The 25,716-nt window shown below is 39.4% G+C and overlaps 1 protein-coding gene across 1 annotated transcript in view; it reads right to left on the bottom strand.

Moving 5' to 3' along the window:
* Positions 1 to 25,716, bottom strand: part of CPA6 (carboxypeptidase A6) — a 273,469-nt gene that overhangs the window by 37,034 nt on the left and 210,719 nt on the right. Inside the window, exons 7-8 of the mRNA XM_082600904.1 lie at positions 6,053 to 6,163; positions 5,475 to 5,565 (exon numbers count right to left, since the gene is read on the bottom strand). Coding sequence (XP_082457030.1) covers positions 5,475 to 5,565; positions 6,053 to 6,163 — 202 coding nt within the window. The remainder of the gene's footprint in view (positions 1 to 5,474; positions 5,566 to 6,052; positions 6,164 to 25,716) is intronic.

Genomic DNA, 25,716 nt, shown 5'->3' with positions numbered 1-25,716 from the left:
GCATATAATCAGTATCTGGGTTAGGAAAAATTGGATTTAAAAGTGATTTTACAAAAGATAAAATAAAATAGCTCTTTTTAGTGGTGGATTAACTTGAAAACATGTGTTTGAATCACGAGAGAAGAAAACGAAAGTTTTTGTATTTTCTTGAAGTCTTAGAGGGATTTGCAGTTTAGCCTTGTGATCTTCTATCCTGGAAAGAATGAAGGTGCTCAGTGCATTTGTTTTAATTTAAAACTGGGTTTACGTGTAACATGTTAGAATCACCCTTAGCTGAGGTGACGGGGATCTTAAGGGTCTAGTTTGACCACGTAGTTGATGTTTAATTCATCACTCTGAGCCCAAAGTTATTCAACTCTTGTCCGTAAACCTCTGATGATGTAAATTCACTTGCACTCTTGTTGTGAGTTCCATGCCTCTGGAAATTTGATGTGGAATAGGTCTCTCCCTGAGCTTACCTGGAGGCTAGACTCAGCACTTCCTCATAGCCCCAAATAGCAGACCCAATTCCACAAAGCCTTAGTAAGTAAAGTAGCTTGTACCGAATATGAACAGCGGTGGTGGTTATGGAATACATAGTGAAGAGAATTTACATTCTTCACAGCAAAAGTTAATTAAAATCCTCACTAGACATCCTGGAATTCCAAATCCCCTTCTAGATATCCTAGCAACATTACCTCTGTTTTTTTTCCCTCTCCTTGCCCCCAGTTCTCTGAAATTCCCTATATCTTTATAGCAATTTAGCCCAGGTTCTTAGCTAGAATAGCTCTCTAAAAACTAAAGCCCTTCAGCGGAGGAACTCTCCTTTCCTCTGGAGGAACTTTCCTTTTTCACTGGAAAGCAGGCCAGTGAACTTCTCTCGTACTTTCACAGGCATTGGCTGGAAACAACCACTAGGTAGTAGTTTCCCTTTTCATCTCAGGTGATCTAGCAAAATATTTGCCCAACCGAAACAGACCCCTCTTATTTTGATAGAGTGAGGGGGTACTGAGAGGAGAAGGGCATATGTGGAGAGGGGCATATGTGATTGGGCTCCTAAAAAAATAGGGTTTTCTCCATATTACATGTAATTTACAATATTAGGTAATTGAGTGTTCTAAAAAGAGTAGTTGTATTTTAGTAAATGCCTAATTTGGTCCTAAATGATAATTAAAATTCTTTATAACAGTTTTATTGAGCTATAATTATACCCCATAAAATTCACTCTTTTGAAGTGTACAATTAAGTGAATTTTAGTATATTCACGATCATCACCATTATCTAATTAAAAAACATTTTCATCATTCCCCAAAGAAACCCCCTTACCCATTAGCAGTCACTACTCCATCTCCCTCACCCTTGGCAACCACTAATCTACTCTGTCTCTATGGATTTGCCTATTCTGGACATTTTATATAAATAGAATCATACAATATTTGTTATTTTGTGACTGACTTATTTCACTTAGCATATTTTCAAGGTTCATCCATGTTGCAGCATATATCAGTACTTAATTCTTTTTTATGGCCAAATAATATTCTATTGTATGGATATACCATATTTCATTTATCTGTTCATCAGTCGATAGCCATTTGGGTTTTTTATACTTCTTGGCTATTATGAATAATGCTGCTATAAACGTCCATGTACAAGTATTGTATGGACACATGTTTTCATTTCTTGTGGGTATATGCTTAGGAATAGAATTGCTAGGTGATGTGGTAACTCTCTGTTTAACTTTTGAGGAACTATTAAACATTTTTCCGAAGTGGTCACATCATTTTACATTCCCACCAGCAAGTACGAGTGTTCCAATTTTTCCCACACCCTCACTAACACTTGCTATTGTCTGTCTTTTTTATTACAGCCATCTTAGTGGGTGTGAAGTGATATCTTGATGTGCATTTTCCTGATGGCTAATGATGTGCAACTTTTTATGTGCTTATTCCCATCTGTATATCTTCTTTGGAGAAATGTCTTTTCAAATCATTTGTGCATTTAAAATTGGGTTGCCTTTTTATTGTGGTGTTGTAAGAGTTCTTTTGAAATTCTGAGTCCCTTATCAGAATATATGATTTGAAAACATGTTCTCCCATGTGTAGGTTGTCCTAATAGTAATTTACGTTCAGGCAACACTTGAATTATTCACAGATTGAAGCTTAGTACGAATATCATCCAAACCCTTTGCTTTTCTCCTTGATTTATTCCAATTTGGAAAAATCTGTGCTCACAGTGCCCTCTAAAAAGAGTGCACAGAAGAAGGAAAAAACAACCATACAGCGTCTAGCAGAGAGTATGTGCTCAGTTAACTTTGGTAAATGAATGAATGACAGTTATCTATTTATTCTTGGTTCCCACCACTACTCTGACTTGTTGGGTTCCTCTGCTGGGCTTTCAGAGCAATTATATGTATTTCATGGCCTGAAAGTCCCCAAGGGGAGTGCTGAAGTATTGGAAAAATGTTCCTGTTTCCATGTGTGTGCTCTAAGCTGTCTGCCTACTCCACATTGAATGCGCTAAAGCTTCACGCTGTCGTATAAGAGTCCTCAGACTTTTTCATGATTAAAAGCAGTTTCATGATCTCCTCTTTAAGTCTGAGACTCACCAATTTCAGAGAAAGAAACATTTGTTTTCGTCAGTTCAATGTTGACTCTATAGTGTTTTCAGTGGTCCTGGGTATTTCTATATCAATTATATTATGGATGTTTCTTTGGAGGTTCACTTAGGGATTTCATTTACTTCAATACCCTTGATCTAAGAGTGGTTCCCTCAGTGAGGATCGCTGTCCCCGTAACCAGGCAAGTAGCTGTGGGGAGATGGATTTGATACTGTGAGGGAGGGAGTCACAGCTGCCTGCCTGTCAGGTCAGCTGAATCTATTTAGGAGAACTTGTGGGGAAGGAGATGGGCCTAGCCAGGCAGTCTGCATTCCTACATCATTTACAACGGTCTATCAAGGTCATTTTTGCAACTGACGTTTGACAAAAATCCCCTGTTCATCTTGAGTGCTGACTCACAGGAAGAATCAGAACGATTCATAAATGGGAGGAATCAAAGGAATTCCAGTTGGGACCACAGTTTGGAACTAAGAAATCAAAGAAGGTATATGTATGAAGGAAACAGGCTGGGGAAAGGAAGAAGAACAGAGGGAAGCCAGCCACTACTTTGTAACTGTATATAAACAAGAGTCTAGCTTTACCCCGGCAGTGCTGGCTGGCCTGCTAGTAAGACTCAGCTCAGTTACCATTCCTGGTGCTCAGGTGATTGTGCGTATCATGCCCATGACACACCTATGGATGTGGGTACCTGCCAGCTAGTGAAACGGGACACATAGTTATGAGCATGCAAAATGGCCCCATCTCAGAGATGGACAAAAGAGAATTTTTTAAAAGTTAGTGGTGTCAGGGAGTTAATTTGAGTTTGCTGTCTCAGTCCAGGCTGAAAAAAAAATTTCTCAATCTAAACAGCCATCAATAATACCACTTTAGGGCTTCCCTGGTGGCGCAGTGGTTGAGAGTCCGCCTGCCGATGCAGGGGACACAGGTTCGTGCCCAGGTCCGGGAAGATCCCACATGCCGCGGAGCAACTGGGCCCATGAGCCATGGCCATGCGCGTCCGGAGCCTGTGCTCCGCAATGGGAGAGGCCACAGCAGTGAGAGGCCTGCGTACCACACACACACACACACACACAGAAAAACCCACTTTGTAGTATTTATGCAATGCTTTTCCTTCTTTCATAAGTGCAAACACTTTAAAGCTTACCTCGTGGCTCATCATCACAACCCTCTCCTGAAGGAAAGAGGTAGCTTCACAAACAACTGACCTGAGGCTCAGAGGTGAGTTGACTGTTCTGGAGGGTGGGGGAGAAGGGTTGGGTCACTGAGAGGTAGACCCCTTTTTGGAGCTAGGACTGAATCAGCCCTTAAACAGATGTAAAGTCCTTTCATTTCCATAAGAACCCTATGAGGTGGGTATTATTATTAATTTGGCAGATTGAAGAAAATCATCCAAATCATTGAGCTAATAATGGTAGAATGAAACCATGTATCTGTCATATTCTAGAACCATATTGTTTCTGCTCTACCATATTCTGATTTACCAATTCTAACTGATTAAAGAGGTTGCCTGGAGGGTTCTGTGGAAGCAGTCTCAGCCACACGCAGTTATTCCACCTGGTGCTGGTGGGGATGGGAGGAGTGGCATCGAGTACAGAACCAAAGCCTCATAGAAGGAGGGCTTTTGTCATGGGCTTCATTTCTAAGAGACTCACGGAAGACTTTCTATTACACAAGGGTCCATACTTTGAGGGCGCTAAGGAAGGGCACTGAGAAAGGGCAGCTCCTTAGAACTGCACGTGGGTAACACTTCTCCTTTCCCTCCCCGCTGTTGCCAAGTACGATAACTAGGGAAGGAAACCAGAATATATCTCCCCCAAATATGCCTCTTTGACATAAAAATCATTTCGAGCCCAAGGCTATTAAGCAGCAGGAAATGCAGGAAAAGCTCTCTCCACCCTCCCCTTTTCTGCCTAAAGACAGGACATAAATTCTCCTACTGGAGACAGACTCTTAACCCAGGGACAGCACCACAGGAATCAGCAAACAAACCCTGCATTAGTTACCTCTCATATATTTACCTTCCCACAGTTGGCTGCCTTTGGAAGCCTAAAACTGTATTCCTTTGTACTATTGTTTCTCTACAAGTTTATTGCTCTTTGTTGAAGATACTATATAAGCTGGTGTTCTAAGTTGCCACTTTGGGTTACTTTTCATGAGGTTTCTTCCATGTGACATGTGCAGTGCACATTCATAAACCATTTTTCTCTTGTTAATCTGTCTTTAAGAGCCCCAGCCGAAAACCCAAGATGGGGAGAGGTATACTACCCATCTTCTATGCGAGCTATGGCTAATTTTCTGTTTCTCTCTTTCTCTTTTGCTACTACCTGCTTCTTTATTTTGCCACAAGAGTTTCCTTCCTTAAAATGACATCCTCTCCTTCCTTGAAAGGTAACTATTATGAAACATGGCATGTAGTGGAAATACATTCGCCATGTGAGTGGCCAGTCAGTGTATGATTGGCAGGTTGGTAGATTCTAGACAAGGATTTGGCAGCTCTGATCATAGTAGACAGATGAAGGCAGGATTAGTGTTACCCTCAGTGAAAGGATGAATACATTCCTCTGGATTTATACCACATACCACAGTTCCTGTTTTAGTTTCTGAATGACAAATATTCCTTAGTTTTCTGCTTTTATATCTGTGTTTAAATTGTCAATTTGCAGGATTGGGTTGACAGATTTAAATCCTTGATTCTTTCATATTTTTATAAAAATGCTTTCATTTTCGTTTGCAAATTATAGCTACAATGTACAACGTAGGAGGTTTTCACATACACAAAGACATCAGGCTTACACTGGAGTCCCAGTGGGCTCATCATTTTTGAGAGTGAAAGATACGGATACCTTTGGATCTGAACCCCTATTAATCCCCAACTTACCGCACCATTTCACCCTCCAGTTTCGATTGGCATCCACTCCACGGCAGCGAAACCTTGAGTTCCTTGACCTTGTTTTTCTCCAAAATCGATCCTAGATGTAATTTTAAAAAGAGGTGCAGAAAAAACACTTAAGGGGTTATTCCCATGCATTTTAGTAGCTCAGTCAGTGAATGAATCACAGCACGGAGGGGAAGGGAGAGTTCCCTTGGGAATAAAGTCCAGGGAGTAGGAATAGGACAGGATTACCATCGGAGACTCAGGTTCATGCTCCAGTTTCTGCCACAAACTTTTCTGTTACCTTCTCTTGCCCTCATTTCTTCACAGGCAAAATTGAGTGAGCTGCACTGGACTAGTGATTTTTTTCACAATTTATTTGGAAGGAGAAATCTTTATTTACGTGAAATCTTAGGCAAAGCCAAACATATAAAGGAAATCAAAAGGTTGCTGCTATGCTGGGGAAGGGAGTGAAAGTCCCCTTTGTAGCTCTGGAAGCACTAGGCTAGCTGCCCACCAAGCTTCTTTCCTGTTTCAGGACTGTTTTCCATGAGTTTTTCAGTTGGATAGGCAAAGTGACTTACATTGGTCCAGCTAAAATGGTATCCATCAACGTTAAACACAGGCATGATATAGAAATACAGATGATTCAACATTTTTCTCATGGTTGGGTCACTCCTATATGTTAGAAGAGCCTAAAAGACAAAGGTGACATTTTTCTTACAAATGGATCCCAAATACAGATTTGGAAAATAAATATGAGAAATCCTTTCTATCCATGGGAAATACCAAATATGTTGGGTTAAAAAGTAACAAACTAGGGCTTCCCTGGTGGCGCAGTGGTTGAGAGTCCGCCTGCCGATGCAGGGGACACGGCTTCGTGCCCCGGTCCGGGAAGATCCCACATGCCGCGGAGCGGCTGGGCCCGTGAGCCATGGCCGCTGAGCCTGCACGTCCGGAGCCTGTGCTCCTCAACGGGAGAGGCCACAACAGTGAGAGGCCCACGTATCGAAAAAAAAAAAGTAACAAGCTAATATGAACTATACTCTTTGGCATCACGTGTTCTTTCTTGAGAATTTTGTCTCAGACTACTTATTACTGATAACATTTTAGTAAAGGTGGCAAAACATTAATTGGGCAGCCTCTGGCAGTATTTCAGATCTCGCTAAACTTTAGGATGATTAAGAAAGCAACAATTTAGATATGCTTTTGTATAATCGGTCCTTTTTAAGATTCCGTTCAATTGTGGACAAAACAATTACCTAAATATTTTGATATCCTTACGTGATACATCATAACACAAGCTAGTTATGTCACTTAATTGTTTCTGTCTAATTGGTAGCAGACTCAAGTCTTGGAACTTACTGCATGGACACTCTATTCTCTCCTGACTTTCCTATAAAAAATTTAATGGACAGTTATTTATTGTGTCACCTTTATTGTGGCTCCTTTGAAATCTCACTCTTGTGATTGGGTCTGACCCCAGTCTGAAGATTCTGCACTATTTGGCCTCAAAAGAAGAGCATTGAATGTGCTAAGTCAAGTTAAGAATACAAACATTTTGAAATACCATTGCTATGGAATGGACTTTTTAAAAAGTTCTTTTTGATGCATGTTTGTCTATTTGTAAAGTACCTTAGAGAAACACATAGAATATTTGTAACAATGGCTGCTGTGGGGAGGGGACTGGGGGACAATATATGGGAAACAGTATTACCTTTCATTTTATACCCATTTAGATTGTTTGAATTTTAACCATATTAAAACACAATTAAAAGTAAAATAATCGTTAAATTATACATATATCTTGCTTTGGAAAATTCAGTACTTAAAATTTTAATTTTCTTTTACATCCAGTTAAGTAGAATTTCTGAACCCATCATAAGCAGCATTCTGTATTTACACAGTGAGAATTTTGTTCATAGTGCAATCCAATAATACGATTTATTATTAGAAACTATCACTATATTAGAAATAGTAATGAAAATATAGAGATATATTCAAGAATATAAGTCATGAGTTAAATACAATTTTATTAAATATAATTTAAATACATATGGTATTAACACAAGTTGATAAACATTCTTTTTTTTAACATCTTTATTGGAGTATAATTGCTTTACAATGTTGTGTTAGTTTCTGCTTTATAACAAAGTGAATCAGCTATACGTATACATATATCCCCATATCTCCTCTCTCTTGCATCTCCCTCCCACCCTCCCTATCCCACCCCTCTAGGTGGTCACAAAGCACCAAGCTGATCTCCCTGTGCTATGCAGCTGCTTCCCACTAGCTATCTATTTTACATTTGGTAGTGTATATATGTCCATGCCACTCTCTCACTTTGTCCCAGCTTACCCTTCCCCCCACCACCCCATGTCCTCAAGTCCATTCTCTAGTAGGTCTGTGTCTTTATTCCTGTCCTGCCCCTAGGTTCTTCATGACCACCTTTTTTTTTTTTTAGATTCCATATATATGTGTTAGTATACGGTATTTGTTTTTCTCTTTCTGACTTACTTCACTCAATACAATTCTCCTTTATTTAAGATTCAATAATTTGTTGGCCAAATAGCTTCAGTAGAACTTTCATACATGCTTGAATTTCTATTAACAGTCTAGTGCCTCAAACTAGGGGAAAATTCTGGTATGTGATTGTATATACCCTGAAATTTTGTTTTCCTCTAATAAACAGAGGTCCTCCAAAGCTTGGAGGAAGTCTCCTGGTGGGGATGGCAGAGACAAAGTTGTATGATTAGCTAAAGTTAGGGGGTTGTGGCTTTCCATGCCACTCTAGAGAAGAAGAAGAGATGCAAGGAAAGAGATTGGGAGCAACAAGGCAGGAACAAAGGGGAAGGAGAAAGTCATGGTAATTTCTCTCTCTCCTCTCCTAGCATTGGGATCCATGGTCTATTTGTTTCAGTCCAAACGGGGAAGCCTCCCCTTTTCCAAGCACAGAAAGGGTGTTACATGTTAGCACGTAAGCGCCAGACTTGCTGGAGACTTGCATGGGGACTTTCTCATCTTATCCTGCCTTCTCTCCCTCCAGTGCAAATGACTGCCATACTTTTGTATTGGAGAGAATATTATGATCTTCCTTTTTAAAAATCACAGTATACTTTAAGCAAATAGAAAAAATACAGAGAATATTTCATCCATGTGCCCACCAACTACATCTTGCCACATTTATCAGATCTTTTTAAAAGAAAATCAAGACATTATAGATAAAACTAAAGCTCCCTTTTTATCACTCTCAGATCCCATTTTCCTCCCCTCCACCAATCAGGATCCTAAATTTGACATTATCATTTCCATGCATGATTTTCTGTTTTGCTTCATACATACGGATTCATGAACAATATATAATGTGTATGCTTTGAAATTTCATGCCAATGAGATCATGATGTATCAGTCCTCAGTTGGCTTTTCTCTCCAATATTATGTTTTTGACACTTATTAATTTGATTTATTCATTTTAACTGTTATATGGCATTCCATTATAGATAAATGCACAATATATCTATCTCTTATTTTGTTGGTGGACAGTTAGGTTGCTTCTGATATTTCACTGTTACAAGATTGCAGTGAATATTCTTGCACATTTCTCCTAGACATGTGTGACAGTTTCTTTATGATATATATATCTAGGAATAATTTGCTGGGTCATGGATTTACATACTTTCCACTTTGCTAAATGTTGCCATTTTCTGTCTAAATCAGTAAATATTTTCATTTGGAGTGAATAAGAGTTCCCATTGTTCTACAACTTAACAACCCTTGGTTTTGTTAAGATTTCAATTAAAAAAAATTAATGGGTATGAAATTATGTTTTGCTGTTTTACTTCATATTTCCCTGATTATAATTTATATTGAAAAGCTTTAATATAATGACAGGCCATTGTATAAATTGCTCGCTCATATTTTTGCCCACTTTTTTCTATTAAACTCATTCTTATATTCTGAATATTAATCCTTTGATTATACGCATTATGAACATCTTCCTTTCTTGCAGCTTATTGCTTCCTATTTTCATCACATCCTTGTACTGATACATGTTCTTAATTTTATCAACATTAAATGTATAAGTTTATTTAAGAACCCATCTCTGCCTTAATATTATAAATCTATTATCTTGTATTTTCTTAAAAAGCCGTTTTAAAGTTTCATTTTAAATTTAGGCCTTAAACCTCCCAGAAATGATGTTTTTTATTATCATTATGTTATTTATTATTATTATTATTATTTATTATTATTAATGATATGCAGTTGCGATTTTTTTGTTTTATTTATTTATTTATTTTTTGGCTGCATTGGGTCTTCGTTGCTGTATGTGGGCTTTCTCTAGTTGCTGCGAGCGGGGACTACTCTTCGTTGCGGTGCGAGGGCTTCTCATTGCGGTGGCTTCTCTTGTTGCAGAGCACAGGCTCTAGGCGTGCAGGCTTTAGTAGTTGTGGCCCACAGGCTTCAGCAGTTGTGTCTCGTGGGCTCTAAAGTACAAGCTCAGTGGTTGTGGCACATGGGCTTAGTTGCTCCGCGGCATGTGGGATCTTCCCAGACCAGGGCTCGAACCCATGTCCCCTGCATTGGCAGGCGGATTCTTAACCACTGCACCACCAGGGAAGCCCCTCAGTTGGGATTTATTAATTTATTTTTCCATTGTGGAAGCCCAGTTGCACTACTGTACTCATTTGGATGGGTCGTCTTTTCCCCAGTGAGGTAGTATACGACCTCTGTCAAGTATAAAGTTTTCTTTCAAGGGTGGAATTGCTCTAATGCACTTTGGTTTATATCCATTCACCAACACCACACCATGGTTTACATAGAATCTGTTGAGTTTGGTAGGATGTCTCCCCATACTGTCCCACTTCAAAACTGTCTTGGCTATTTTTTTTTTTTTTTTGCGGTACGCGGGTCTCTCACTGTTGTGGCCTCTCCCATTGCGGAGCACAGGCTCCGGACGCGCAGACTCAGCGGCCATGGCTCACGGGCCCAGCCGCTCCGCGGCATGTGGGATCTTCCTGGACCGGGGCACGAACCTGTGTCCCCTGCATCGGCAGGTGGACTCTCAACCACTGCGCCACCAGGGAAGCCCTGTCTTGGCTATTTTTGACTCTTCTCCATTTACATTAATTTTGAAACCGAGGTTGAGTACATTACAGATGTTCTATGTTAGGTTGTTTATTTTTTGTCACTAATGGATATTGAATTTTAGCAAATAATCTTTCTCCATGCGTTAACATCATCATATAGTTGTTGTTATGATCAATTTCAATAAGTAATTTTCTATCATTAAATCATCCTTGTATTCCTGGGATAAGCCAATTTGGTTATGATATGTACTCTTATTATGTTGGCTGGATTAAGGTTGCTAATATTTACATCTATATTTTTGAGTGAGATAGGCCTATAATTTTCTTTCTTATTTTGTCTTTGTCTTGCTTTGGTATCAGGGTTATATTACTCTATTATTATTTGGGGAGTAAACCATCTAGGCCTAGAACAGAAATGAATTAAATATAAAACAAAGATATGGTAGGGAAGATGTACCTTTGATTTCTGTTTCATTGCTTTCTGCTCTTTATTGTTTCTTTCTTTCATTGACTCTTTTTCTAATTTCTTGAGTTGAAAGCTTAGCTCATTCATTTGGACACCTTATTCTTTTCTAATATATTTATTTAAAACTATAAATTCCTCTTCAATAGTGCATTAGCTACATTTTATATGTTTTGACATATAATTTTACTTCCATTCAGTTGTAAATATCGAAACATTTCTTTGATTTCTTTAAACCATGAGCTCTTCATAAATATTTTTATATTTTAAAACGTGAGGTTTCTTTGAGTCATATTTTTTTTTTTTGCAGTACGCGGGCCTCTCACTGCTGCGGCCTCTCCCGTTGCGGAGCACAGTCTCCGGACGCGCAGGCTCAGCAGCCATGGCTCACGGGCCCAGCCGCTCCGCGGCATGTGGGATCTTCCCGGACCGGGGCACGAAGCCGTGTCCCCTGCATCGGCAGGCGGACTCTCAACCACTGCGCCACCAGGGAAGCCCTTGAGTCATATTTTTATAAATAGTTTCTAACAACTGCATTACAGCCAGAGCATATGGTCTATGTGATATAGGTTCTTTGGTATCCCTTGAACCTTGCTTTATGGCCTAGTATATCATCAGTTTTTGCAAAGGTTCCAGTTGTGCTTGAAAACAATATTCATCCTCTAATTATTGCGTGTGGATTCTAGTATGTGTTTATTAGATTAAGCTTATTAATTACACTGTTTTATCATCTATATTGTTTTTTAAAAATTTTTTAAAACAATTAATTAATTTGGTTGTGCCGGGTCTTAGCTGCTGTGTGTGGGATCTTCATTGTGGCATGGGGGGTTTTTTCATAGCGGCATGCGGGCTCTTAGTTGTGGCATGCATGTGGGATCTAGTTCCCTGACCAGGGATCGAACCCGGGCCCCCTGCATTGGGATCATGGAGTCTTAACCACTGGACCACCAGGGAAGTCCTTATCTATAGTCTTACTAAAAAATTTTCCTGTCTGCTGTCTTAATCACTGAGCTGTGTTTAAAAACTCAATTATTTTAGATTTATCACTTTTTCTTGTAACTGTCAAATGTCATTTTATATATTTTTAGGCCATTAACATGGCTTCATTTTTTAAAAATTTAGTTAATTAATTATTTTTTGGCTGTGTTGGGTCTTCGTTGCAGCGAGTGGGGGCTACTCTTCATTGTGGTGTGAAGGCTTCTTATTGCGGTGGCCTCTCGTTGCAGAGCACGGGCTCCAGGAGTGTGGGCTCAGTAGTTGTGGCTCGTGGGCTCTAGAGCACAGGCTCAATAGTTGTGGCACATGGGCTTAGTTGCTCTGCGGCATGTGGGATCTTCCTGGACCAGGGCTCGAACCCGTGTCCCCTGCATTGTCAGGTGGATTCTTAACCACTGCGCCCCCAGGCAAGTCCACACACGGCTTCATCTTAAAGTTCTTCATTTCCAAACACTACATTAACTAAGGAAGCTGTCCTCTAGTGTTCTATTCTGGAGCGGATCTAATTTCCAAGACTTGCAGAATATGTTCTTCGTCTGACAAATAAACAGGGTGTCATTGTATTGCATATGCTGTATTTTTTTTTTTTTTTTTTTGTGATACGCGGGCCTCTCACTGCTGTGGCCTCTACCATTGCGGAGCACAGGCTCTGGACGCACAGGCTCAGCAGCCATGGCTCACGGGCCCAGCCGCTCCGCGGCATGTGGGATCCTCCCGGACGGGGGCACGAACCCGTGTCCCCTGCATCGGCAGGCGGACTCTCAACCACTGTGCCGCCAGGGAAGCCCTGTATCTATGATTTTTATAACTCTCTAAGAATCGCAGCCATTCTCCATCTGGTCAGACAAACTGAGAATGAGCACCGTGTGATGACTGTCCAGTGCTGAAGAGGACGATTCAGAGACCTCCTTGCTTCAGTGCTTTAAGTAATAGGCCATAGATGATTTCTCTTTTATGGTTTAGGTGATGTTTCTAGAAAAAAAGATGATCATGTGACTTTCTATTTCCTATTACTCTAACGTATGATAACCGTGAAGAACATGGGGGTATGCTTTCCTTCTAATAGGTAGACTCTTTTTAGCAATCAATTCCCACCACCCATACACACGGAAAAGGAGATGCCTACTAATCAGGTTCCATCTGGGCTTTCCAAATTCAATTTCTTGACTACTGTTGCTGCTTACAAGGAAGATTTAAGTAGTTGTGATCTGAAAGCCAGTCACAAAACAGTGCACCACACGCCTCAGTGTGGCAGTCTTTAGGTACTGCACTCACCTTCATCAATCTATTTAAAAATACTTGGCTGAAATGGATTTTGTTTTTAAGTTAAAAGATAAAGTTTTGAGTATAATCTTCTTCTAGGAAAACAATATGTTTGGTATTAGGCTATGGAATTTCTGAAGTTGATGAAGAAAGACAAAGCATGAATCTATTTGGTACTTACCACCTAGCAAGACTACTTTGACTTCCCCATCAATAGATATACATAATATACTAGAATTCACCTAAAGTTTATTTGGTTAAATTCGAGGAAAATTTTTGCAATTACGAAAGTCTTTGTGTGGTGTGACAAGGTTAGGCACAAGAGTTTCCCTCCTTTTCATTGTTTTTGGATTTATTTGGTTGGGTGTTGTTTCTTAGAGCCCTATAGCAACCTGGAATGTGGCATTGTTTTTGAGGATCAGTGTTGCTGGCTTTTAAAAAGGTACCTTCTAAATTTTCCATTATTTTTCTTCTAGAATCATTATAGAAGACCTAAAAATAATAACCACACATTCAGTGAAGTACATACTGGGAGAACTAGTTGTTATAGCTGGGGCCAAAGGAAAGGCACAGTCACCAGTCAAGCTTGAAGAATGTTCTCACCTAGAGTGGAGTGGAGTAAAATTATTTAGGGTAGAAAAATTTGTAGCACCAAAGTGGGTGCATCTTGACACAAAGGAGGTATTTACAATTCAACACTAGGAGAATTAATTAGAGCAGGAGAGGTTTCCACAGAAATTTTTTAAAAAGGGAACGTAATCTATAAAGATATTTGATGTCACACTGTGAGAAGCTCATTAAATACAATATGGTAACCAAATAATAGTTTGGAAGCAGCATGAGCAAAAGGCTCTGTGAATGAAGGGTGGAGAACTGGAAAACCAAATGTGAATCTAGTTATTTTTTTTAAGTGACAAAACTATTTAGTAGTGAACTGTACTTATTTTTAGAATGCAGAACTCAAATTTCGTATCCTAAAAAAAGTCCGTCCCGAAGCTTTGTCTGGCATAAACAACTGGGAAAATGTGTATTTGTATTAATGAAATAAATATTAGTATAAAGAGAGAATTCAGGAAAAACAGTTCACGAATCTAGTTATTTTTATACTTGGTTAATTTATACTTAGAACTTCCCAAAGGGCAGGTGACGATTGAAAAATGTTATCTATTAATCTCTATTTTCTATTAAGAGATATAGATAAATATTTGAAATGTTTTGTATCACCAAGAAGAATATAACATTAGCTGCATGTCCATGCTACATTTTTTCTTAAGTAAAACCACTTCACGTTTCTAGAATTTTTATGAGATAGCTTTAATAACAATGGTTGGTTGTTTTTTCTCAGGGCCAGCAGAGTAGAGGCCAGGACCAACTCTGGCATTATTAAAATCTACTACGTAAGAATCTTTTACCTACAAAAAGAAAACACAGGTGCCCTCACTTTGCATGGCTCTGATATACACGAATTTCAGGAACCATGGTTTAGTTAAATGATATCAGCCCTCCAAGTACAGCCCAAATTTGCTACTAGCGTTAGGTCTTAACTCTACAAATCACTATGCAAATTACAGCTGTGCATCAAGTTCTGTGACAAATTGTGCCACTTCTTGTAAAGTCTGTAGGTGTGTGATTGGTCACTGTACATGTGTTACTCAGTTCACAGACAGCAAAGTGTGTAGCTGTGTTGCTCCTTTGTCTTCTGGTGATAAACCCGTGTGGCATTTTACAAAAATGGATATAGTAAGAGAGAATAGGCCAACAAAGCTTAAAGTGCAGCAATAATGCAGATAACGCAGAGGGGAAATGTGAATCAAACGTAAATGGAGTTATAGAAGAAATAGCTGACCCCAGGGATGTGGACACAGCCATCATTCAACTCTAGCTATGCAACCAGAGGAACTTAGTGAAGACAAACTGACTGACATAAATGAGGAAAACGGTCATACTAGAAAGGAGGACGATGTTCCAGAAGAAATGAAGCTGTCAACATTTCACATTAAAGGAACTCTTGTAGGTATTTTTCGACATTGAAAGCACAAAGGAAAAAAATACTGGAACCTGACCCCAGCTATGAAAGGAGTATGACAGTTTGCCAAGGCATAAAAAAGATGCCCACTTCATGTTGTAAGTTACATAATGAGAACGTAAGCACTATCCAAACTACCCATGATAAAGCTTGTCACAAAGAAACAAGACATTTAATTATCAATATTTCTAATGTTTTAAATTATCGTGTAATAAATATTTCACTATATTTTGGTGATTCTCTTACACATTTATAACAGAGTAAGAGAGTTTTTAATCTTTTGACAAAAATACGTAAGGGTCATGGAACAAACATAATTTTCCCCACTGATTATCAAGATAGGTTGTTATGGCTTCAGGTTGCATGGTCACTTTTACTGAGACAGTCCTGCACTTGTGTGCAGGAAAAGTGAAGACTGCCTGTATAAACAGTGTCTGTATAAACAATGCCCAGAACATTCTCAAATATTGAATAGTGGAGTGCAGTCGATGCAATGGCTTTCAATTCAATTAAAGTGAACAAACATTAATATAGACCCTGCTATGTATAAGACATAAATTGAATAAAAAGGGAGAAAGAGCTCGGTTGGAGAGTGCAGAGGATTAAAGAGAAGATTGGGGAAGGGGAGAAGGATGGGAGAATATAAGGAGTTAAAGGCACTAAAGGGCTGGCAGGAAACAAATCAAAATATTGCAATTACTGGGATGGTAGTGAACAAAGAGAATTAAAAAATGCAGATCGTTTTTATATGATGAGCTATTTTTTTATTATGCCATTAAGAACAAAGACTTATTTGCTTACTCAGGTGAACTCACTAGATGTTTGATCTGGCCTTAATTAACTTCTCAATTATTTATTCCCTGGCTTTTGGCACATTTTATACATACAACTTAAGTTCTCTTCTTTAAAAAGCTTATTTTATTTTTAGTAATACATTTCTTAACCAAAACTCTGAGTTTTACACCTACATTTGAGGGTTTATATTATGTTTTTACCTTTAATTTTCAGCAAGACATAATGAGACTGAAAAAGGTGATGATGTAAAAGGAGTGGTTTTGGGGAAGCGCTTGGATTCTGGGAGAAAGAGCCTTCCCATTCTGGAAAGCTTTCCCAGTTGGAGGACGTCTCCCACAATCGTTACTCCGAGTCTTCCTTAGAGCTCTGTCCTATACACACAACCCCCCATAGTCCACAAATATTACTGTTTACCCTGCTCAGAATCATCAGCTGGTTCTTAGAAAATAACTCCCTTTCCTGAAAGTCTCCTCTTCCTGTTTTTGGTTATTTGAACCATCTACATAGTACACCTGAATCACATGCCAGGTTTTGGCACCAGGATTAGCCATCCTTACTGCCGAGTGTAGATGCCTGGGAACATGTAAATGGAGGTGGTTTTCCAGTGTAATCAGGCTGGGCCTGGAAGGGTGAGGTTTCACATCACGTAGCAGCAGAGGAATACCATGGTTCACCTGGGAATTAAGGAAGTTTTCCTTTGCTTTTTCTTCTTTCTTTTCTTTCTTTTTTTGTGCTGCTACCTTTCTGTAACAGGACCAAATTAGATCCACCTGTATATTATGCTTCTTCAAAGTCTGGAAGAACTTTCCATTTCAGAGCATTCTTGTCCCAGTTTTCTCATGGATCATCTTCTCACAAACCCTTGCTTTGTCTTTGGTCTGCCACTGAGTTAAATAGAATTCATCCATTGATTTTAAAATGCCTGTAGGAATATATGACTCAAGCATAAATGAGTTTAGTTTGAGAATGAAACTATTCAGTTTTGGCTGGGTTAAATTTGTTTAAAACATCATTTTGGGTTCTGTTTAATGCAGAAAATATGGAAAATTCAAAAAAACATAGAGAAGAAAAAAAATCACCCATAATTCTTTTAGCATTTAGTATATTTCTCATGTATATGTATCTCAGATATAGATTTTACAACATGGAAATTATAATGTCCATGCTAGGTTTTTTGTTTTTTTCAGGTTGTAATAAATTTAAAAAATTAAAAACATTTTTATTTTTATGTATTAGTTGTTATTGGAGTATAGTTTACAATGTGTTTCTGTACAGCAAGGTGAATCAGTTATACATATACATATATCCACTCGTTTTTTAGATTCTATTCCCATATAGGTCATTAACAGAGTATTGAGTAGAGTTCCCTGTGCTATACAGTAGGTTCTTATTAGTTATCTATTTTATACATAGTAGTGTATATATGTCAATCCCAATCTCCCAATCCATCCCACCCCTCTGCCCCCTTTGGTATCCATACATTTGTTCTTGACGTCTGTGTGTCTATTTGCAAATAAGTTTATCTATATCATTTTTCTAGATTCCACATATATGCATTAACATACGATATTTGTTTTTCTCTTTCTGGCTTACTTCACTCTGTATGACAGTCTCTAAGTCCATCCACATCTCTACAGATGATCCAATTTCATTCCTTTTTATGGCTGAGTAATAGTTCATTGCATGTATGTACCACATCTTCTTTATCCATTCCTCTGTTGATAGACATTTAGGTTGCTTCCATGTCCTGGCTGTTGTAAATAGTGCTGCAGTGAACACTTGGGTACATGTATCTTTTTGAATTATGGTTTTTCCGGGTATACGCCCAGGAGTTGGATTGCTGGATCATATGGTAGTTCTATTTTTAGTTTTTTAAGGAACCTCAATACTGTTCTCCATACTGGCTGTACCAATTTACTTTCCCACTAACTGTAGGAGGATTCCCTTTTCTCCACACCCTCTCCAGCATTTATTGTTTGTAGAGTTTTTGATGATGGTTATTCTGACCAGTGTGAGGTGATACCTCATTGTAGTTTTGACTTGCACTTCTCTGTTAATTAGTGATGTTGAGCATCTTTTCACGTGCTTCTTGGCCATCTGTATGTCTTCTTTGGAGAAATGTCTATTTATATCTTCTGCCCAGTTTTTGATTGGGTTGTTTGTTTTTTTTTTCACTGAGCTACATGAGCTGTTTATGTATTTTGGAGATTCAACCCTTGTTGGTCACTTTGTTTGCAAATATTTTCTCCCATTGTGTGGGTTGTCTTTTTTCATTTTGTTTATGGTTTCCTTTGCTGTGTGTCCATGCTGTTTCTTTTTATTTTTACTTTATTGACATAGCAGCATGTCACAGGCAGTTTCCCATATCTTTAAATGCTCCTTTAATATATTTTATAAAGTCAGGGCTATCAATCATTTCTTCTGTGCCTTCCTCCTTTCTTTGCTTTTATGCTTGGAAATGTCTTCCTCACTTGGAAATCAAATGAATATTTCCCAGAGTTACTTTCTAAATATTCTATGAATAATGACTGGTCAAATTTGTCCCAGCAATGTAGAATTATTAGAGGCAAAAATTAAGCGCTATACATAACTCTGGGCCAGCTAGCACCAGCCATGGCTTGACATACTCAACCCTGGAGATTGACAATTTTAAACTCTCAAAAGTGAACAAAGCCCAAATTACCTCATTCAGTTGGTTATGATTCTGAGAAACGAGGCAAATGCCATTCCATCAGCATTGGCAACAAAGAATTAAGTGGCCTTTCCACAATTAAAAATATAAAACAATGAAAAATAAAAAGATGTTCAAAATGGGCTGCTGTTGAAAATTGCTTGCCTACCCCAACTATCAATATGACTCCCCCCTGGACTTCCCTGGTGGCGCAGTGGTTAAGAATCCACCGGTCAATGCAGGGGACACGGGTTTGAGCACTGGTCCAGGAAGATCCCACGTGCTGCACAGCAGTTAAGCCTGTGTGCCACAACTACTGAACCCACGTGCCACAACTACTGAAGCCTGCGCACCTAGAGCCCGTGCTCTGCAACAGAGAAGCCACCGCAATGTGAAGCCCGCGCACCGCAACGAAGAGTAGACCCCGCTCGCCGCAACTAGAGAAAGTCCGTGCGTGGCAACAAAGACCCAATGCAGCCAAAAATAAATAAATTTTAAAAAATTTCAAGCTTATAAGAAAAAAAAGTGACCCCCTGAACTTGTGCCAGAACTGCAGTGGTGAACTGTTGCAATCTTCTACCCCTTTCCTGTCTCTTATCGGATTAAGTAATAGAGTCAAGAAAAGTATTTGAAAACAATTCTGTTATGGTTGGCAAAATCACTGGAATTTATTCTTGGATGTCTGTTGCCGAAATTAAGCCTGTGAATCAGGTATTCGGTCATTTGGCTGCTTACTGGGTCTCTTTAACCTCTCATCAGAGAGTATTTGATTCTTTTTTTTTTTTTTTTTTTCTTTTTGCGGTATGCGGGCCTCTCACTGTTGTGGCCTCTCCCAGGCTCCGGATGCGCAGGCCCAGCGGCCATGGCTCACGGGCCTAGTTGCTCCGTGGCATATGGGATCCTCCCAGACCGGGGCACGAACCCGTATCCCCTGCATCGGCAGGCGGACTCTCAACCACTGCGCCACCAGGGAGGCCCTATTTGATTCTTTTGGTCCTTGAGAATCAAGGTGCATGACAGCAGTTGCTTTTTTTGTTTGTTTTTTGTTTTTTTTTTTTGGTGGTCCTGTGTCTCTCTCCGCAATATCCACAGTGCCTGGCCTGTTGCATGGGTAGGCACTTAGTAATTACTTGTTGATTAAATTAATCATTTAACCTGCTTAATGTAGTGGTGTTGGGTTCTTCCCTTCAGACTAGTGATATTGCCAACATTTCAACCGATACTCCCACAACTTCAATGACACCATCGCTCTCTCGGGCATCTTTGACCCATCCTGCACTTTTGTCCCCCTATCAAGCCAGTCATCAATTCCTAAAGACTTCCTTTATTGGTGCTGCCTTCTGTGTTTGTGTCTTATCTCCCCAGTAGAACTGTAGTAAATGAATTGAGAAGAGAGTTAATGTCTTGTAATTACAGTACTTGTACCATTACAGAACTTAGCAAGCTGCCTTCACATAAAGAAGTATTGCTCAGTAAGCCTTTGGCTGAATGAATGAATGAAGGAAGGAATGATTTTTTCATTTGAACTATATACACCCTTTCTTTATTTTCCATTCCTACATCTACTCTTCCTGTCCACGTGTAGATTCTTGCCCTAAACACTTCTAGTTTGTTGCCCTCGCTCTGGGCTCCTCCTTTCTATCATCCATATATCACTGCCTTTCATTTTTAAACTGATAGTGATGCGTGCTTTTCACTACATATCAGTATTTTCTCATTTTTCTTTATTGGACCAAACGGTTGGCTTCCGAGGCTAACTATAATTTTTTAGTCAGTCTCATATTGCGTTAGAATCTAGTCACACAGACTATAGCCTTTGGTCTCACTAATCTACACCATGTTCTCAATATTAGTGTTTTGTCTTTTTTAGAACAGTATTATACCTCCCTGATCAAATTCCCACTCCTCAGTCAAGGCCTAATGAGACTCACTTCCCCACAGATTTTCCCCAAACCTTGTCTTCTTCCAGAGTCTCATGGATTTCTCCGATTCTTGAATTCCTTCAGCTACTATAGTCAGTATAATTTAATCCCCAAAGGTACACTGTTTTTTTTGTTGTTTTTTTTTGTTGTTGTTGTTTTGGCGATACACGGGCTTCTCACTGTTGTGGCCTCTCCCGTTGTGGAGCACAGGCTCCGGACGCACAGGCTCAGCGGTCATGGCTCACGGGCCCAGCTGCTTTGCAGCATGTGGGATCTTCCCAGACCGGGGCACGGATCCGTGTCCCCTGCGTTGGCAGGCGGACTCTCAACCACTGTGCCACCAGGGAAGCCCACTTTCTTCATTTTTTAAATTGAGATGTAATTCATTTAAAAGTATACATTTCAGGGCTTCCCTGGTGGCGCAGTGGTTAAGAATCCACTTGCCAATGCAGGGTTCAAGCCCTGGTCCGGGAAGATCCCACATGCCGCGGAGCAACTAAACCCAAGTGCCACGACTACTGAAGCCCACGTGCCTAGAGACTGTGCTCTGCAACAAGAGAAGCCACTGCAACGAGAAGCCTGCGCACTGCAATGAAGAGAAGCCCCCGCTCTCCACAACTACAGAAAGCCCATGCTCAGCAATGAAGACCCAACACAACCAAAAATAAATAAAATAAATTTATATTTTTAAAAAAGTATACAGTTCAGTGGTTTTTTAGTATATTCATAATGTTGAGCAGTGGTCATCACTATCTAATTCTAGAACTTTTCCATCACCTCAAAAAGAAACATGGTACCTGTTAGAGCCACTCTCAATTCCCCTCTCCCCTCACCCTCTGGCAACCACTAATCTACCTCCTGTTTCTATAAATTTGCCTATTCTGGACATTTCATATAAATGGAAAGATACATTATGTGGCCTTTCGTGTCTGGCATATTTCACTTAACGTGTTTTTCAAGGTTCATCCCTGTTGAAGCTTGTATTGTACTTCATTATGGCTGAATAATATCCCATTGTATGGATATACTGCATTTTGTTTATCCATCAGTTGATGGACATCTGAGTTGCTTCTACTTTTTGGCTATTATGAAATATGTTGCTATAAACATTCATGTACACATTTCTGTGTGGATATATGTTTTCATCTCTCTTGCTTATATACACAGGAGTGGAATTTTGGGGTTGCATGGGCAAGTTTATGTTTAACTTGTTGAGGAACTGCTAATCTGTTTTTAACCGTATTTTTAACTTGGTAGTTTCCTTTGCTTTGTAATTTAATTTTTAAGTCCGTGACTTTTAAGGTTTGTGAGTGTTCCTTAAGTCTCTATCTGCTGTCTATTTTCTTTGTTCCCTGCCCTCTCTTTGCCCTCATATTTAAGTCTCTTACTTTTCTGCAAATAATATCTGTTCACTTTTGCAGAAAGATAACCTCCAAGTTCTGTATATTAACCTCTGTTTCCTTCTCCTTATTTATCTATTCTAGTTTTCTTTCTTTGATGAATTAATTTAGTGTCTATATCATCCCTCTTGGCCCATGACAAATTTAAGAAAACTTTATTACCAAAAGGTACTGTTTCTTAAAGTGCCTTTTGGTTTCATGGTCAAGGGGCATCTCCAGTACACGTTTTGATAGTAAGTCTATGAAGTTGTTCCCCACTACGTCCCCCTCCCCCAAACCCCCCACCGTACTATAAATGTAACATTAACGATGGTCTGCTAACTTGCTATAAAGAAGCATTGAACAAGAGAAGGATTTTGCAGTCCAGGTGCACCTCCATTGGTTCCCTTTGTTTTGCTTACAAGATAGAAAAATTTGTAAAATAAATACTAGGAAAAAAAAGAGGTGGCAAGTATTGAAATCAAAAGTGACGGCTCTATATTTTTCAATGTAATTAAGTGATTTTCAGTTTAAAAGATAGAAGCCCACAATCGGGTTGTGTATTTTGCGTTTTAAAAATGTCTACCAGCCAGTAGTTAGTTAATATGTTGAGTTAATGAATACAACTATCACATGTTGAGATAATGAATTCATTTGAACAATTTTCAAAATAACAAAATAATCAAGTCCATCTCACCAGTCAGTTAAGCCAGGTTGTTTGCTCTGTGTCACTGTTTTCTGAGCTTTGTGTGTCCAAGACACTCATGGACTCATCCTCTAAACTGGAGTGGGGAGCATCCCAGGGCCTGGCATGGGAGAGTCAAGCTGGTTGAAGAAGAGAGGGACATACAGAGCCAGAGCCACAGGCTGATGCTTCTGGTTTCCATGGTGCAGTGAGTGAGTCAGGGTCAGTTGATAAGGATTATACACAGCAGAGAGGAGAGAGCAGGGATGAAATTTCCCTTGATGCTCTAGGCAGAAAATAGCACCTGGTTCCAAAGAGCATGAAACCCAGGAGTATGGAGACCTGGTTATTCTTCTTACAATACATTTTTTGTTTGTTTGTTTTTGCGGTACGCGGGCCTCTCACCACTGAGGCCTCTCCCGTTGCAGAGCACAGGCTCCGGACGTGCAGGCTCAGCGGCCATGGCTCACGAGCCCAGCCACTCCGTGCCACGTGGCATCCTCCCGGACTGGGGCACGAACCCGTGTCCCCTGCATCGGCAGGCGGACTCTCAACCACTGCGCCATCAGGGAAGCCCTAACAATACATTTTAAATGTTGAGATAAATGTAGATTTGTGTGTAATTCTAAGAATTAATACGGAGAAATCCCTTGTACCCTTGACCCACTTTCCCCCAATGGTAATATTTTACAAAAGTATAGTATAATATAACGATCAGGGTACTGGAATTGATGCAGTCAAGATACAGAACCTCTCCATCGCTACAAAGACCCCTCATGATGCCCTTTTATAGCCACATCCACATTCCTTAACCCCCAGCAACCACTAATCTCTTCTCCATTTCTATACAGTTGACCCTTGAACAATGTGCGGATTGGGTTGCTCACCGTCCCAAAGCAGTTGGAAATCCACGTATAACTTTACAGTTGGCCCTCCGTAGCTACTGTTTCACATCCCGGGATTCAACCAACTGAGGATCATGTAGTACTGTAGTACGTATTTATTGAGAAAAATCTGTGTATAAGTAGACCCCTGCAGTTCAAACCCATGTTGTTTAAGAGTCAACTGTAATCTTATCACCTCAAGAATATTATATAAATGAAATCATACACTATCTATTTGGGATTGGTTTTTCATTGTATAATTCTCTGGAGATTCATTCACATTGTTTTGTGTTTCCATAGTTCGTTCCTTTTTTTTTGGTTTGCTGAGTAGTTTTTCATGGTACGCATGTACTAGTTTGTTTAACCATTTGCCCATTGAAGGATATCTGGCTTGTTTCCAGTTTTTGGTTGTTATAGATAAAGCTGCTATAAAAATTCATGTACAGATTTTTGAGCGAACATAAGTTTTAATTTCTCTGGGATAAATGCTGAGAGTGCAGTTATTGGGTTATATGATAGTGGCATGTCTTCTTTTAAAAGAAACCGTTAACTGTTTTCAGCAGTAGCTCCATTGTTTTACATTCCCACCAGCAGTGTGTGAGCAATCCAGTTTTTCCCCATCCTCCCCAGCATTGGCTGGTGAGACAGTCTCTCCCCCTTTCCCCCGTGTGTGTGTGTGTGTGTGTGTGTGTGTGTGTGTGTGTGTGTGTGTGTGTGATTTTAGCCATTCTGACAAGTGTCTAGTGATAGCTCATTGTGGTTTGAATTTGAATTGCCCAAATGGCATCTTTTTGTGTGCTTTTTTTTTTTTTTGCCATCTGTATACTCCTTTTGGTGAAATGTCTCTTTGTCTTTTGCCCGTTTTCTAATTGGATTGCTTGCCTTTTTTTGTTACGTTTTGAGTTTATATATCCAAATATGAATCCTTTCTCAGATATATGGCAAAGTTTGTAGCCTGTATTTTTCTTCTTCTTAACAGGGCCTTTCACAGAGCAAAGTTTAAAATTTTTATTATGTTTGATAATGTCCATTTTATCAACTTTTACTTTTATGGAGCATGCTTTTTGTGTCAAGTCTAAGGACTTTTTTGCCTAGCTTTAGATACTGAAGATTTCTTCCTATTATAAAAGTTTTATAATTTTACATTTTACATTTAAGTCCGTGATCCATTTTGAGTTAATTTTTGTATAAGCAATGAGACTTGGGTTGAAATTCATTTATTTGCCTATGGAAGTCCACTTGCTCCAGCACCATCTGTTGCACAGTATGTCTTTCCTTCATTGAATTGCTTTTGCACCTTTGTTGAAAATCACTTGGGCATGTTTGTGTAGGTCTCTTTCTGGGTCTTCTGTTCCATTTGTCTGTGTCCCTTCACCAGTACCACATACTTTTGATGACCAGCGATATAATACGTCTTGAAGTTGGGTAGAATGATTCTTTTACAAAATAGTTTTAGCTCTTCTAGTTCCTTTGCCTTTCCATATAAATTTTATTTTATTATTTATTTATTTATTTATTTATTTTTTTGTGGTACGTGGGCCTCTCACTGTCGTGGCCTCTCCCATTGGGGAGCACAGGCTCCGGATGCACAGGCCCAGCGGCCATGGCTCACAAGCCCAGCCGCTCCGCAGCATGTGGGATCCTCCCAGACCAGGGCACGAACCCGCGTCCCCTGCATAGGTAGGCGGACTCTCAACCACTGCGCCACCAGGAAAGCCCTCCATATAAATTTTAGAATAAGTTAACCTATATCTACAAAAAGTCTTGCTGGAATTTTTATAGAAATTATGTTAAACATATATCAATTTGGGGATAATTGACATTTTTCTGTATTGAGTCTTCCAATCCATGAATATGGTAGGTCTCTCTGTATATTTAGATTTTGCTTGATTTTTTTTGATCAGTGTTTTGTTGTTTTCAGCATATAAGTCCTATACTTGTTTTGTTAGATTTACTCCTAAGTATTTCATCTTACAAGTAATTATAAATGGTATTATATTTTTAATTTCAGCATCCACATGTTCATTGCTAGTATATAGAAATACAGTTGATTTTTGTATGTTTATTTTCTGTCCTG

Source organism: Mesoplodon mirus (assembly GCF_964341445.2).
Source record: "Mesoplodon mirus genome assembly, chromosome: 16".
Classification (NCBI taxonomy): Eukaryota; Metazoa; Chordata; class Mammalia; order Artiodactyla; family Ziphiidae; genus Mesoplodon; species Mesoplodon mirus.
Note: the sequence above shows the minus strand (reverse complement) of the source record. Positions and strands in the feature narration are given on the sequence as shown.